The sequence below is a fragment of the Corylus avellana genome, chromosome ca3, assembly GCF_901000735.1.
Source record: "Corylus avellana chromosome ca3, CavTom2PMs-1.0".
Lineage (NCBI taxonomy): Eukaryota > Viridiplantae > Streptophyta > Magnoliopsida > Fagales > Betulaceae > Corylus > Corylus avellana.
In genome coordinates, this window is record NC_081543.1 from 37,083,123 (window position 1) to 37,098,428 (window position 15,306).

The following is a 15,306-nucleotide window of genomic DNA, read 5'->3' on the forward strand; positions in this document are numbered from 1 at the left end:
ACCCTCTAGCCACCTAAGATTTTTATGGACAAAAATAGTATTTTTATTGCATTATAGCAAAATTCATAAACATAACATGAATGAAAAAAAAATTAATCAACAATGTTATAATATATTATGATATTTTTATGGTTTATATTTTATAGTATAAGTCGATTTATGTTTACTTGTATAGGCCGACTTATTCAATTAGTATGTACCGTAAACAATTAAGTTAATGAGCACAGTGTAGTTGTAAGGGCCATTCAAAATGTAAGCATAGATATCTAACACCGAACCATCTGTAATTGTTTATCTATCTTGCTTCTGCTATTATTTATATATTATATATTTTCCCACCAACTGCAACATGGTATGAAAGATTCATAATATTTCAACAAACAAAAAAAATTAAATATTTAGTAATTAATGTGATAAGTGTTACATGAATTATTTATCGAAAAAAGAAAAAGAAAGAAAGAAACAAAAGAAAAACAAAAGATAGGTCATAGGTGTTTTAATTAGGGCTGGGCACGGGTCGGTTCGGGGCGGGTTTGGAGTTTTTTACCACCCGACCCGTGCCCATCGGGTTTGATAAACCCTTACCCGTTACCCGGGTTATATGCACTAAAACCGCCGGGTTTCGGGTAGAACGGGGCGGGTTGCTCGGGGCGGGTCGGGTATTTTTAATGGCTATCAATTTCAATTTAAGTCCTGGTTTTTTTGTAATTTTTTTAAAAAAAACTGGTTTTTTGTAATTTTTTTTTAAAAACTGGTTTTTTGTAACTTTTTTAAAAACTACATTTGGACTAAAACCCATCAAGAATGGAGGATTAGAGGAAGTCTGGAAGGGGGAAGAGGAATAGAGGATATCATATTAGGAATTTAGGGTTTTAAACATATAGGGGCGGGGCGGGGCAGGTCGGGTACCCGCCTCTTAAAAAATCATATACCCGCGAGCCGACCCGACCCGCACGGGTATGATGTTTCCCAACCCGTGTATGCCAAAAAAAAACTTTAAACCGCGGGCGGGCGGATCGGGCGGGTTGGCGGTTGGGCGGGTTCACCCCTAGTTTTAATTTGCTGAAACGAAGCCATGAATTTGATGAAGTCACGCCGTTTGACTGAGACGAAAGCCGGCTTGAAGCCCAAAAGCAGGTGTGAACGGGGTTCAGAAGGGAATCTTTCAGCTCAAAGCAGGTGTGAACGCAAAAGAAGGAAGGGAATCTTTCACGTACGTAGGTGCCACTGCTCTTTCACGTGTGATTGCCCACTTGAATCTTGATTACGATGCATGTAGATTGAAATTACTCGCTTTTTCATCATAACCCCAATTATTATCATCTTATTCTTATCCATATCCAACCAAATTCAGCTCTCTTTTTTAGCCTCCATATGCATCCGTCAAATATGTGTGGAAATTAGGGCGATTAATTTTTTTTTGCACGATTTGTAAATTCGATATAAATTTTATATAAAATTAATTAAAGAGTTAGAGTTAACGAGTTTCACCTGTTTAATCAAATGAATAAGTTAAAATTGACATATATATTTATATACACATGCTTTAATATTGCTCGAACCAGACAGGCGAACCCGACCCCTAATGAAAACTAACCTTGAGCATCTCTCTTACTTTTTTTTCCCAATCCATCCAATTTAGATCACACATATCAGTCCAAGTTTTACATTTCATTGTTTTTGATTGATTTGATCAATTATTTGCCCGTGACTTCATATACACCAAATTTCATCACATAAGTGATAAGACTAGGTCTTTAGAGTGTACTTGGTATACACCCGTGATTTCTTTTAAATAAAATTATTGAAAACGTTCTGTTTAAAAGTGTGTTTGAAACATTTATAAATGCATTTTAGGATGCCCTTTTTTGGCTTTTTGTTTTTAATTTTAAAAAAATATATTATGATATGATATAAACATAAAAATTGTTGCAGATTGTTTGATAACGCATGATTTTAAAAGCTAATCGATAATTTAAGTGAAATTGACAGTTAAATTAGTATAATATATAGGAAATTATGCGGATAATAAGGGTGATAGATTGATTTAAAAAGAATTATATAATTAAAATTAATGGATTAGCTCGAAAGGGTTCGCTTTTGGGAGGTTGGTGAGTCTAAGTTGGCTTCTTTACCAACTAACCATCCATCCATCACATTCACGAACCGTTCCTCTCGTCCCTATGCTACGATCCAAAACACCCCTATGAAGACCCTTTCCACCTGCCACTCACGTGACTATTGGCTCACCTACGCGTGAGCATACCTCATCTTCCACCTAGATTACACTTGGCACCCCCAACTTCAATGAGAAAATATGAGAAAAAGGCTACGCATATTTCCGCTCATACACTCTCGAATGTAAATTCTTTTTCTATGTGGCACAAAAAATCATTACTAAATTCAAAATTTAATAGCGGTACTTTATTTGAATTCTAAGAGTAAGAATATGTGTAACTTCATGAGAAATGATATACGACTAGAATGATGTGACAGTAAAAATTAATCGTTTTTTATAAGTTCTTATGACTAATTTTAGTGTCACGTCATCCTAACTGTATGATAATCATATACTGTTTATTAAATTATATTATTCATTTATCGCATCGACTGACGTAACGTGTTTTAAATATTAACAAATAAGACAAACAAGCGTGAAAAGTAAGATTATACTTAACTTCAAAATTGGGGAGTGTGATGGTTAGTGTTGATTGCTGTGTGGGTGTTCATAACAGGTGTACCGCCGCATTCAATTTGGTGGGTCATGGGATATACAGATATGGCTGTGTTTTGGACATTGAACAGCTTCATTCAATTCCAGTTTGATGGCTGAAATGGACCATATAGGTTAGATTTGAAAACATTAATTGAAGGCATGTTTAAGGCACCTGCAGAGTTTGAAATTTCTACAGACTGATCAAGAAAGTCCTTAGCATGGAAATTTATAATTTGTCATTTATGATTGAACTCAATGCCAAGATGCATACGCTACAAAAATAGATTCAATTTGAGTCAAATTGACCTATAAAAATTCAATAGACTATACTTGAGGCATTAATGTTATAACTTCTCCCCCCAAGTTCAGGGGCAGTTTAGCCCCTATCCCAAAGTATATGGTGAAAATTGAACAGTCTATTCAACGTCATTCAAATTGGGAAGCATTAAGTATCATATACAAGTTTTGTCCTACAATGTTTTCTTGAAGATCTAATCAACACCCCATGTTTTAACCGTGCAGGTTGTGCTGCCATTACTTCATCACATGCTTTAATGGCTGGAATTGTTGAAGTCAGACTTGTGTTTTTCTTTTTTTTAATGTTAGAAAGCACAAATGGAAGGAGGTCAGAATATTTTTGTGTCTTCTTGCTTTTGTTGTTGTGGTTGTTCTTTCCCATTTGGTAAAGGTAGTTAATTGTTAACAATTAATCTTTAAGCATCTGTCTGGACTCTATAGTTTGAAAATTTAATATTTCTTCCCAACAAGCAATTTCTAAACCCTAAACCATTTCTTTTTCTAAATAGGTTATTATATATATATGCATTCAAACTTTTATAAAATATTCTCATCACTTTTGAAGTACTTTTTTTACTCAACTCACCAATTTATAACCTTCTTATTAATTAATTATACAATAAGTTGGGTGAACACCTTGCAATTGGCTTCATGTTTGTTAACGACGTTGTTTTCTATTTTTTGTTAATTTTAAAGATTATACAATAAGTTGAGTGAACACCTTGTAATTGGCTTCGAACATCTATGTTTGTTAACGACTTTGTTTTCTGTCATTTCAAAACACGTAACACTCATCAAAAAACACAAAACGGTTTTCGCATTTTTGTCTTATCAGAACATACTTTAAAACTAAAAACACCCTTAAAAACTTCCATTTTTCTTGGTTATAAATTCAAAATGATTAACTAGCTTGTTGAACCAAGCAAATCAAACCCATCCAATCTTGATAAATGTATGTCTTACGTACAGATTGCATCAAACATATATATAGTAAATTTAACACCATAATTATGAATATAAGTTTCTTGCATTTGACTTGATTTTGTTAATTAATTTTTGTGTTCAATAATCTCTCTCTCTCTCTCTCTCTCTAATATTCTTCTCCCATGCATGTTACCATCAAAGCGTGGAGCAAGGAATATTGTTGCCACGCTTTTACCATCAAATTGTTTATATTATCTCCCTGCAGAATAAACCAGATGGGAATATTGCAGAACCCTCACATGGATCACCAACTTGTTCATATATATATATATATTGAAAGACTATGGTTTGGAGAATGATGCCAAGTATATATATATGTGGTGGGGATCCGCCATCCGCCGGCAATGATGATCAAAATCATCTGCATGACGGCATTGAAGGAAAACGTTGAATTAGTATACTTTCAAGATTAGCTTGAAAATTAAATAATGGCATGAGTGATCATTTTCATTAATGTTTCTGGGTTTACCAAGTTGATGTCCAAGTTTGACGTGGATATTTATGATTGTGAAGTTTGACTTTAAATTAGGGTTTTGTTTACCAGTTCTATGTTAATCCAATATTGACGGCAGACGAAGTAATATATATTTCCAAATGCAAACGGATAAGTAAATATCCACGTCAAACTTGGTTGGCATCCCTCACCTTCTTATCTTTGAATTCCATGTCTTGTATGAAGTTCATCAAATATCAGCCATATAATTGTGAATTTGCGATGATGTGACAGTTGAAATCAGCTATTATATAGCAATCTATATATTAAATAACATCACTATATATATAACTTCCTTAAATATATATACAAAATATATCTCGTACCTTTCTGATTGTGGGTTTAGTTTGCTAATTATACGAGTTGAACATATAACCTATAATGATATACATATTGGCCCAAATATTGTTGAGTGAAATCATTGTGTTATTGAGTTTTATACATATATGGATGAATTGGGTCCATATGTACCAAATATGGTAGTTAAACCCTATTATGTAGGAGAATAGTTAAAGTCTGCCTCATTGATAACAACCATAGGAGAAGACAATTTAGCATGCTTTATTATAAAGTTTTACATGCAGGCAAAATAGGAGTATAAAATACAAGTAATGCTAGATCTTATATATTTATCTTACAATTGTTCAATAATGTTGACATAGTACTTCAAATTAATTATTGGTTTTTTTTTTCTTTATTATTTAAAAATGATTAAGATAAACTGCTTCACAATCTCCCAACCATGAAAAGAGAGACGTTATATATGTTTCGAGAAATCTCCCTCCTAGGGACTTATAAAATCAATATTAAGGGTGCATTTGGAATTGCGATTTCGTAAGAATAATTTGTGTTTTGAAAAGATAGTGCTACAAGTCCCTATTGTGTCCCTTCAAAGATGATGTGGCTCTTAAAATCACAATTGAGCTTATGATTGATCATTATTGGATTTTAATCAAATTGTGATTTTAAAAGCCACTTTATTTTTAGAAGGATACAAAAGTGACACAAGAGGGACTTTTAGAATTACTCGCGTTTGGCATTGCATTTTAAAAAACATTTAATCTAAATTAGGAAAAAAAATTTGCGATTTTTATAAACAGGCTATGGGGTGCTTATTTGAAAAAGCGTAAATTTAAACCAAAATCACTATTTGGCATAACAAATATTTAATAAAAAATTACTTTTTAACATTTACCAAACGCTTTTGCGATTTAAAAAAATAACAAATTCTTTAAATCACACTTATTGAAACCACAATCTCAAACAGACTCTAAATCAAAATTTAATAGTAATCAATCTCAAATTCATAGGTTAATGAATTTTGTTTGAGTATAGAATGTTATACATCATCTTTGACACTTGTAACCTCGTAGCTTTGGCTATAGTTGCTTTAGAGCTTTTGTTCTGTGTTATTTGAGCTTTATACTCGTTTATCAATGAATGAGATTGAACTGATTCCTTTAAAAAAAAAAATCAATAATAATTTTAAAAGTAACATCAAAAAGTGTGAAAATACGTGTGTGTATATTTTTTCCTAATCAAATCGGGGAGAGGGGGCAACGTGTAAGATTACTTGTATGCATCATATATAGGGTTTTAGTATTGGGTATTTATTTTGTGAAATTCCAATAGATCCAGGCAGCCCAAAGCCCAGTCGGAATTAAAGTTGGGCTGATACCTGCTCAATGATGAAACCCGAGTCATATAATCATGCCAAAAAAATAAATAAAAAATTAACAATATTTTTCGAGCTGTGGACGACTGGATGCCACTCGTTGTCTCTTTCCCTTCAGACACCCTGCGCCTACACCCCTCTTCTGTAGTAATCACTAATCACCGAAGGCAGGAAGGAAACGAAGAGGATTTGGTTGGGCAACTACTTGAGGTAATTCTCTCTCCTTCCTTCTAATTACTGTGATTTTTTTTTTCCTCTCAAGTCCTGCTTTCCCCTTGATTGTGCCTTAAATTTCGGATTATGGTGAAATTGGTAGTTCTTTGATATGCCCATTTGACGATTAAGACTAATTTTGGAAGATTATGTTCACGGTGGCTCTTAATTTATGTTGGGTTGTGAGTGTTGAATTAGGGTGATCGAATGGGTATTGTTTCTTTGATGCCTAGTTAGAGACCTAGTTAAAATTTTCAAGAAATTGGGGGATTTGGAGGTAGAACCCGAGCACCCCTAAATTAATAAATTTTATTTCCTCTCTTTGTTCGGTTATGGAGGGGGATTTGATTTGGGTTATGAAGTGTTGATGACTAAATTTATTTCCTCTCTTCAACCTGTAAGTGTCAACTCACACCCGAATTTTTTTTTTTTTTTGTGAATTAAAAGTTTGGGCGTGATATCGCTGGAGCGATGCACATAGAGAGACTGGTGGGAGAGATGGAAAAGCCGATATTCAGAGACATAAGGCGTTATTTCTGTGAGTACTGCGGCATTTGCAGGTCCAAGAAGTCCCTCATCACCTCTCACATCCTTACCCATCACAAGGTATGCATCTACATCTCTCTATCTCTCTCTCTAATATGTGCTTGTTTGTATATTGAAATTGCTATTTATTTGTTCTTTGTTTTCCTACTTTATAGGAAGAGATGGAGGAGAAGGGTGTTGATGAAGAAGATAAAATAGAGGGGACAAAATCCAATACTTGCACAGAATGTGGTGCCACTTTCAAGAAACCGGCGTATTTGAAGCAACATATGCAGAGTCATTCCCTCGAGGTATTTGTTTGCGTGGTTTTCCTTTTTGGTTTGCATGATTTTTAGTGTTATTGAGACTCATTTTAACCCATTCTAACTTTAGATTTGTGTATTTGAAATGATTATTTGTTGGGTTGGGGTTGGTGTGGTATGGCTGGTTGATGATCTATCTCGCGCCAACTCATAACAATCTTGGCTTTGGATTTGCTGGTTTGAAATGATTGTATTATTGAATTTTCGTAGTATATGCCTGCTAGATCCGTGTGTGCGCTTCTGTGATTATGTTGACCCGTGAACTAGAAGATCTTGAAAGACTACAAAATTACTCTCTTGCAAAATTGTGGACTAATAAACTGACAGGATCAATTATCAATGGGATTTTTGGTTGCTGTTTTCGTACCTATGTAAGAAATCTAACATGTTGTGAATTTGATCTGGAAACTCATTTCACTTTTAGTTGACTAAATTTAACTTTTTGTAGAAAATACATATTATTTTGAAGAGTCCATTAGCCGATAAGCTATTAGTTGCCTCTCATTTGAGCAAAACATGGGTTTTATTATAGGTGGGTGCATGTTCTAAGACAATTGCTATGGTACTGCTCTATTTCCTAGCTGCTAACTGTGTTGATGGCTGTTTGCTCCTTGGTAATGACATTGATTTAGTTTATGGGTCGATTGAAGATGAATTATTTTGCAGGCGTCTTTACTTATTTGAGATGTTAAAGCGTGTAGCATTGGATCCCATACAATGAACTCCAAAATGCGAGAGGCTGTATCTTCAGACTTGAATGGACTATTATCAGGTGGGAGACCTCCTGAGAAGCTCCTTCAAGTGGGCCTCATTCACGCCATGTTTCCAAGTTGAGGTTTGAAGGTTTCTTGTCATGTATATTTAGATATATCTTTGCAGTTCTAGTAGCTCTTGACTCTTATTTGATCCTTTTTATTTTGTTGCAGAGGCTGTATACTTGTCCGGTTGATGATTGCCATTCCAGCTACAGAAGAAAGGACCACTTGACTCGCCATCTTCTTCTGCACCAAGGAAAAGTCTTCAATTGTCCAATTGAGAACTGCAACCGTGAATTTTCTTTTCAAGGCAATATGAAAAGGCATGTGAAAGAATTCCATAACGAGGATCACCCTCCAACTGATGCTAAATGCCAGAAGCAGTATGTCTGCCCTGAAATTGGGTGTGGGAAGGTTTTCAGATTTGCATCAAAGTTGCGGAAGCATGAGGACTCCCATGGCAAGTTGCTCTGATTTCCAAATTCCAATTCCTACTATAATTTTTCTGTGGATATCTCTTTATGTCTTCTTTATTTTTGCAGTGTAGATTATCTTGTTTAGTAACATTGTTGTTGAAATGAGAAACAAGTACTCTGTACTCATGCTAATTTTGGAAATTTTATCAAAGTCACTAATTGGACAAATTCCTTTACTGCTGCAGTTAAACTAGACTCAGTGGAGGCGTTCTGTTGTGAACCTGGTTGTATGAAATATTTTGCCAATGATCAATGCCTTAAGGCCCACATCAAGTCCTGCCACCAACATATAACTTGTGAGATATGCGGGACCAAGCAGCTGAAAAAGAACATTAAGCGGCACTTGAGAATGCATGAAGCCGAAGTGTCATTGTTGAGAATCAAATGCAATCACAAGGGTTGTCTTCACACATTTTCAAATGTAAGATACAACACCATCGATATTCTCCATTTTGAGTTTATTTTCTAGCATTTTTATATAAACACAGAACTGAATATTATATGGCTTTTCAATGATGTTATTTTGCACTTTTTTATATATATATATATATATATATATATATATATATATATATATATATTCAGAAATCAAATCTCCGTCAGCATGTGAAGGCTGTGCACCTTGATCTTAAACCTTTTGCCTGCAGCTTTACTGGTTGTGGAATGAGATTTGCACACAAGCATGTGAGAGACAATCATGAAAAAACAGGGAACCATGTTTACACACTTGTAAGTTTTTTTGATGCTTGGATGAGTCAAAACTGTTATGTGTTCATCTGGATAGACATCTTTTGCAACATGGATAGAAAATGACATTCATGCTTGGATTTGTAATTGCTTTGGGTTCAGGGGGACTTTGAAGAGTCAGATGAGCACTTTCAATCCAGGCCTAGGGGTGGGCGGAAGAGAAAGTGCCCAACTGTAGAAATGCTGATCCGAAAGAGGGTTACTCCACCAAGTCAGTTGGATGAGGGATCTGACCATCTTTCTTGGTTGATCTCACAGAGGACTGACGACGAGCAGTGAGTCATGCCCTCTAGTTTTGCGCGATGTGTATAGACTCTTCCAATAGAAATATATATAGGAATTAGGTATATCTACTCTTAAGCTCATTATAGATAATATATATAGCTTATTAGCATCCTTGTATAATATGGTTATGTTCCTCAGTTGAATACAAATGTAGCCTTAGTTTCTTCAACCAACCTTTTTTTCTGCCTCTTTTTTGTGTTTGTTTAAAAGGGAAGGTTGGGTTGAGGTTTGCTCACTCGAAATTGTTTTAGCGAATAGAATTGCTTTGAAGTCAGGTTAGCTTTTGTTGTTGTTTGATGGAATTAAATGGAGAAAGCATTCGGTTCACTTATGTTTACAGTTTTGGCAAGAATTGGATTTTACTGCAAATGCTTTTATACAAGATGTTTTGGTCCATTATTATATTTAGGGCACAAGCACAATCAGTGCTGCCATGCAGATGCAGGCATGAGCCACCATCTCAAATTGCCAAGTGGAAAGGCTTGTGTGGACATTGACAAGTGATAACACTAGTAGTTATTTAGAAGCACTGAGGGATTTTCCTCTGTTTTAGGAAACTAGCATAACAACAAGAAACAGAGCTGATCACTTCAAAAAACATGTAGAAATTAGCCAAGAGAAAAAAAAAAAAAGGGACATAGTACCAACTAAATATTTCACTTCCCAGCTCGTATACCCAAATTTCGTCTTTGTGTCCTTGACCGACGACATCATAGTTAAAATATACACAACTGGGTTCGATCTCCTTCCTCTTCCAATCCATTTTGAAAACTTTAACGCTACGGTTATCATCCCAGATATTCAGTTGACCCAATAACAAATCCCCACAAAGTGATTCCACCAGAAATTGATCGGCTCCATCTGGATTAGGATAACTTGATGACACATGATTTAATCTTAGATCATGAACAATGGTTCTCAAATCAGAATCAAATTGTATCAACTTGAGGTCATCTTCAATAACACAGAATCCACCCTGGTAGATTGTTGATAATAACTTGATGACACATGATTTAATGTTAGATCATGAACAATGGTACCCAAATCAGAATCAAATTGTATCAACTTGAGGTCATCTTCAATAACACAGAATCCACCCTGGTAGCTTGTAATATCAACAATCTGCATTGGCTCCTCAACCAACATTGTCCACTCCTCCTCTTCTAATTTAAAAAACATTAATTTCCGAAGGTATTGCCCATCACGAATTGCTAAACCTATACATGTTGGCTTTTTGGCATCAGATGAAACAATAAACCTGCGTTTTGAAACTTGCAGCCACCAAGAAAGTTGAGCGGGAAACCAAGGAGCCGAATCCGATCCCTTGTGAACATGTTGTAGATACAAATATGGTAATATCCCCTGCAGAAAGAATTATAAAGAAAAGCATCGCAAGAATCGAGAATCGTTCTTGTGATGCTTTTGATGGCAAGCGGTGCAATCCAATACCAGCCATCGATGGGAGGAGTAAACCCTGCTGGCAAGTAGGGGCTGCCCATTAACACTCCTGAACGTAGGAAGTCTACCCACGCTGCATTAATTCTCTACTGAAAAGATTTAAAAAATGAACACTTTCTATGAACTTGCCTCGTTTTCCGTAAGTAAGCAAATGCAGATATACTGATGGTAAAATGCGATCTACAACTGACCGTTCATGACAAACTTGGCGGCAGTTGTAAAGATCAAAAATGTTGGTAATTTTTGTCAAAATAATTTCTTCTATATCTGGGACGTCAAAAAACGCCATTAATGGATGTACTAAGCTTACTGGTTTTGGCGCTTTCTTTTATATTTGACGAATCAGAGAGTTAGTTAGAGTTGTTATATATTTTATAGATTGAAATACTTCAATTATTGATATGTGGTTGAGTGGTTCAATGGTAGGAGTTAATTCAATTTGGTTCGGCCTATAGCCTACGTCCTCTATTTATGGAGAAATAATATCAATGTTACATAATTAGAAAAAAAAATATCAATGTTACATATTTCTCTTACATCTACATTAACAACCATAATTGTAACTCTTGTCACTTGAGTTTTTGTAACTCGTAACTCTTGTCTCTTAAGCTCTTGTAACTTTTGTCTTTTAAGGTCTCGCAACTCTTGTTTTTTGAGTTTTTGTAATTCTTGTCTTAATATCGGGAAGTCTACCCACCCTCAGGCTTCGTTTGGCAAAAGCTATGGCCCATACCCTGATCACTTTTGACCTTTTGACCATCAAACTTTGAACTTTTAAAGTCAATATTTTACACACTTTGACTATATTGCCCTTATCTTTCTCTGGCCACTTTTTGAGTTTTTTTTCCTGAAAATGCCCAAATCACCGAAACAGGCGTCCCAGACCCTGTTCTCCATCCTTCACTTTTTGATTTTTTTTTTTCCTTGAAACATGAAGATCCTTCAAAGCCAAAACAAAAACTCCAAGAAAAATGGTGCTACTTTTGAACCAGCAGAAGGTTCAGGAACAAAACGCTTTTCTTTTCTGTTTTGCTTTGTGGGTATTTTTCAACAAGCTGTTTAGGAAATGTTCTAATCTGGCCAGCTTTTGTGTGATAGACAAGAAAAATAAACAATGCGTATAAAGCTCCCTCACCCTATGGCCGACACTCACACTCCATCACCTCTTCCGCACGCTGCCGCCACCATTAGGTTACTGGCCGGGATAACCGCCAAGTGAGGGAAATGGGCGGGCAAGGAGGCTCCCAAGCACGAAGTTCAGTACCGTGAGTCCGGCAGCGGAGCTCGGTAAATGGGTAACAGATCCGAGAGCCACGCAAGTGGCTCACACTTTCACCACCGCCGAGGACGCCGCGACCGCCATCATCCTCTACGGCTCAAGGGCTCAACTCAATCTCCAGCCCTCTAGCGGTTCCTCGTCCCACTCCTGCTCCTCCACACGTGGCACCTCCTCCTCGTCTTCAACTCAAACCCTCCGCCCTCTTCTCCCTCGCCCCTCTGGGTTTCTTTTGTGTATTTATATTTTTGACAGAGAGAGAGAGGATGCAAGTTTGGGGGTGGGGGTGAGACAGGCTCACAAGGGATGAGTGCTTGACTCGTGAAGGAGAAGACACGGAGAGGGAGCTGGAGGAAAAGAGAAGCTGCGCTGGATATTTTGGGAGAAACAACTGAAGGGTAAAAGTGTAATTTCACATCAAGAAAATGACAATAACAGTGTCTAGGCTGGGCTCATGCCTTTTGCCAAACACCACCTCAATTTCTCACTGAAAACATTCAAGAAATTAATACTTTCTACAACTCTGCTTCGCTTTTCGTAAGCAAGTAGGTTTGTTGAACTAAAAGATCTTAAAGTACACATTCTTTGCCAATAAAGTTTTGATTTGTTATAGTTGGATTTCAGATCAGTTGAAACTCTGAAATTTGTGGTTGGAATCTGGCAGCCATTGGGCGCAGGAAGATGATATGGGAGATCTTGGAGGAGAAACCATGGAAGAAGGTTAATTCGTAGCATGTTTGACAAAATGTTGCCCACAGGATTCCCTTTATTTGTGCATCCATGGCTAGAAATTCCACTTCCCGAATGTTTTTAGATTTTTGACATTGATTATAAATATGAACCATTAAAAGAATATATCAAAAATATCGTTCACTTTTGTCATGCATTTTAGACTTTGTCTTGCTCTGACTTGGAACATAAATATAAATAGAGAATCTTACTTTCTCACAATGAAAATCACTATTGATGAGAAATGGACAGCATTTAATTCTGAATTTACAACCACGAATGGAGAAAGCATCTAGAAATGTACACTTGAGAATTTGTGTAGCATTTTTCATAATTTTTTAAAAATATAACTTTTATTACAAAATTATTTATAAAATGATGTGACAATTCATAATTGATGAAATAATTGACAAATTAGCTACTAGACCATTTTTTTCATTGAATTATGAGTGTATAATTGACAACGTGGATATTTCATTTTTTAGCCCATTTAAATTTTTTCTATTTGTTAAGATTTTAAGTTAAATCCTAATGATGTTAAAATTCCCTAATAAATTTGTATTTTTATAAATTTATAGGAGTATAAGATACATTTCACCAATTTGTCATTTGATTTAATTGTAGGGGTGAAATTAATTCAACATTACAAAAGTCGCGACAGTTTCAAAGGTAAATGAAGTGTGTAACACCAAGCCATGGTTGGCTCTAGAACTATAAGCATTAGATGGGCTCAAACTTGGCATAGGGTGCAGCTAGCAAGTTATATTATATGGTCCAATAAATGAAAGTTGCAAGCTTTAAAGGCAGCCCAAAATAATTCACATAAATTTCATGGATGCTTGCAGCCATTAAATATTGTGGCCTATAGATAGACAACCCCTCTCTCTCTCGTTCTTTCTTTTTCCTCCTTTTTGAACAACTTCAGCCGTACATTCTCACATGTGAACGGTGGTTTAGCAATTTGGAAGCATTGAAGCTTTTCATGTGAGCATGAGAATAAGCTAATTTTAGCCACAAGATTAGGATTCAAGTTCATTATGAGGTTAGATTCATGTAACATCATATCCACTCAGCTTTGATGTGATTATATTTACCCCGGCCCATCAAAATTCAACTCCTTACCAAAAATTATCGACCACATTGCGAATTAATTTAGGTAAAAAACATTAAATTGATTATCAAATGAGTCATTTTATTTAGTAAACTGTTATATAATATAGATGAAATGACAGTGAAAATCAGTTGAGCAAAATAACAGTATTCTTGTTGAATTTATTAGATGCACAAGAAAGGGAAGGAAAAAGGAAAGTGAAAAGCTATTCTTCTTCATAGTAGTCACAAATATAAAGTCCATTCCACACGTGATTTGATAAGGTGGAGTTTAATAGCCGAAAAAAAGAAAGATACAATATTGTTGAATTGATTATAAAGAGGATGAATTTTTTGATTCACATTGAATAGAAAAAAAAAAAAAAAAGTTTTCTTCTAAATTGATTAAATTAACATATAGTTTTAAAGCACGCGATTCTCATTTTTTACCTGCATTAAAAATGCACGTGAAAATAACATATTTTAAAAACATATGTCAGTTTAATAAATTAAATTAATTTATTATATATATATTATATCTTTTTATAAAAAAAAAAATAAAAAAAAAAAAAAATTGTTTGGTAAGTAGAGGACTCAGATTTCGTCTAATATAGAAGAAAGAATAATAGCAATAAATTACAATCATAAAGGACCTTAGACTTAGTCTCTTAGAGATGCTCTTAATGATTGTGTGGGCACAAATACAATGTTGATTTTAATTCATTTCAATGGTCGAAAAAAGTGGCATCCTCTCATTCATTGTCACCGACAAAAGAACAATACAAGAAGTTTCATAGGAAATTCAGAGCCTTTCTGGGAACCCCATTAATGTTTTCTAAGAGGATATCGATGCACATGAGGTGCTGTGGGTTAAGACTGTTTATGGATCGGACCCTGCAATTATAATTCTAGTAACCCCACACCACTTCCTCAGGAGCGGAATTAGAATTTTAGATGGGAGCGAAAACATTTTGAGGTTTAAGGGGAGTACTAAAGCCCCTTGATGGAGATTGCTCAGGACGGTAGTCTCCATCAGGGGCGAAACTACCCTTAAGACAGTTTTTGAAAATCTCTAAAATTTATAAATTTTTTTTTTTCTAAATTTTATATTTTTTTATGAGTTCGACCCTCAAAATTTATGTTTTATAGTTTACACTTAAAGATCCTCATTTTTTTTTTTAGTTACGTCCCCCTCGTCTCAAATAATGGTTCCGTTCCTAGGCGGCTACATACTAACTTTTTTGTGAGAGTTGCTTGAACCAATT

General features: G+C 35.3%; 1 protein-coding gene across 1 annotated transcript; it reads left to right on the forward strand.

Moving 5' to 3' along the window:
- Positions 1-6,232: 6,232 nt before the first annotated feature.
- LOC132175043 (transcription factor IIIA-like) lies at positions 6,233-9,820 on the forward strand. Its single transcript, XM_059586848.1, has 7 exons — positions 6,233-6,375; positions 6,826-6,984; positions 7,080-7,214; positions 8,153-8,441; positions 8,643-8,878; positions 9,043-9,186; positions 9,307-9,820. The coding sequence occupies exons 1-7, from the start codon at positions 6,256-6,258 to the stop codon at positions 9,481-9,483; spliced, it is 1,260 nt and encodes a 419-aa protein (XP_059442831.1). The 5' UTR covers positions 6,233-6,255; the 3' UTR covers positions 9,484-9,820.
- Positions 9,821-15,306: the final 5,486 nt, after the last annotated feature.

Coding starts and splice junctions, on each gene's coding strand:
- LOC132175043 (XM_059586848.1), top strand. CDS start 6,256: ATGCCACTCGTTGTCTCTTTCCCTTCAGACACCCTGCGCCTACACCCC. Junction 6,985..7,079: donor ACATCCTTACCCATCACAAG/GTATGCATCTAC, acceptor CCTACTTTATAG/GAAGAGATGGAGGAGAAGGG. Junction 8,879..9,042: donor GTCTTCACACATTTTCAAAT/GTAAGATACAAC, acceptor ATATATATTCAG/AAATCAAATCTCCGTCAGCA.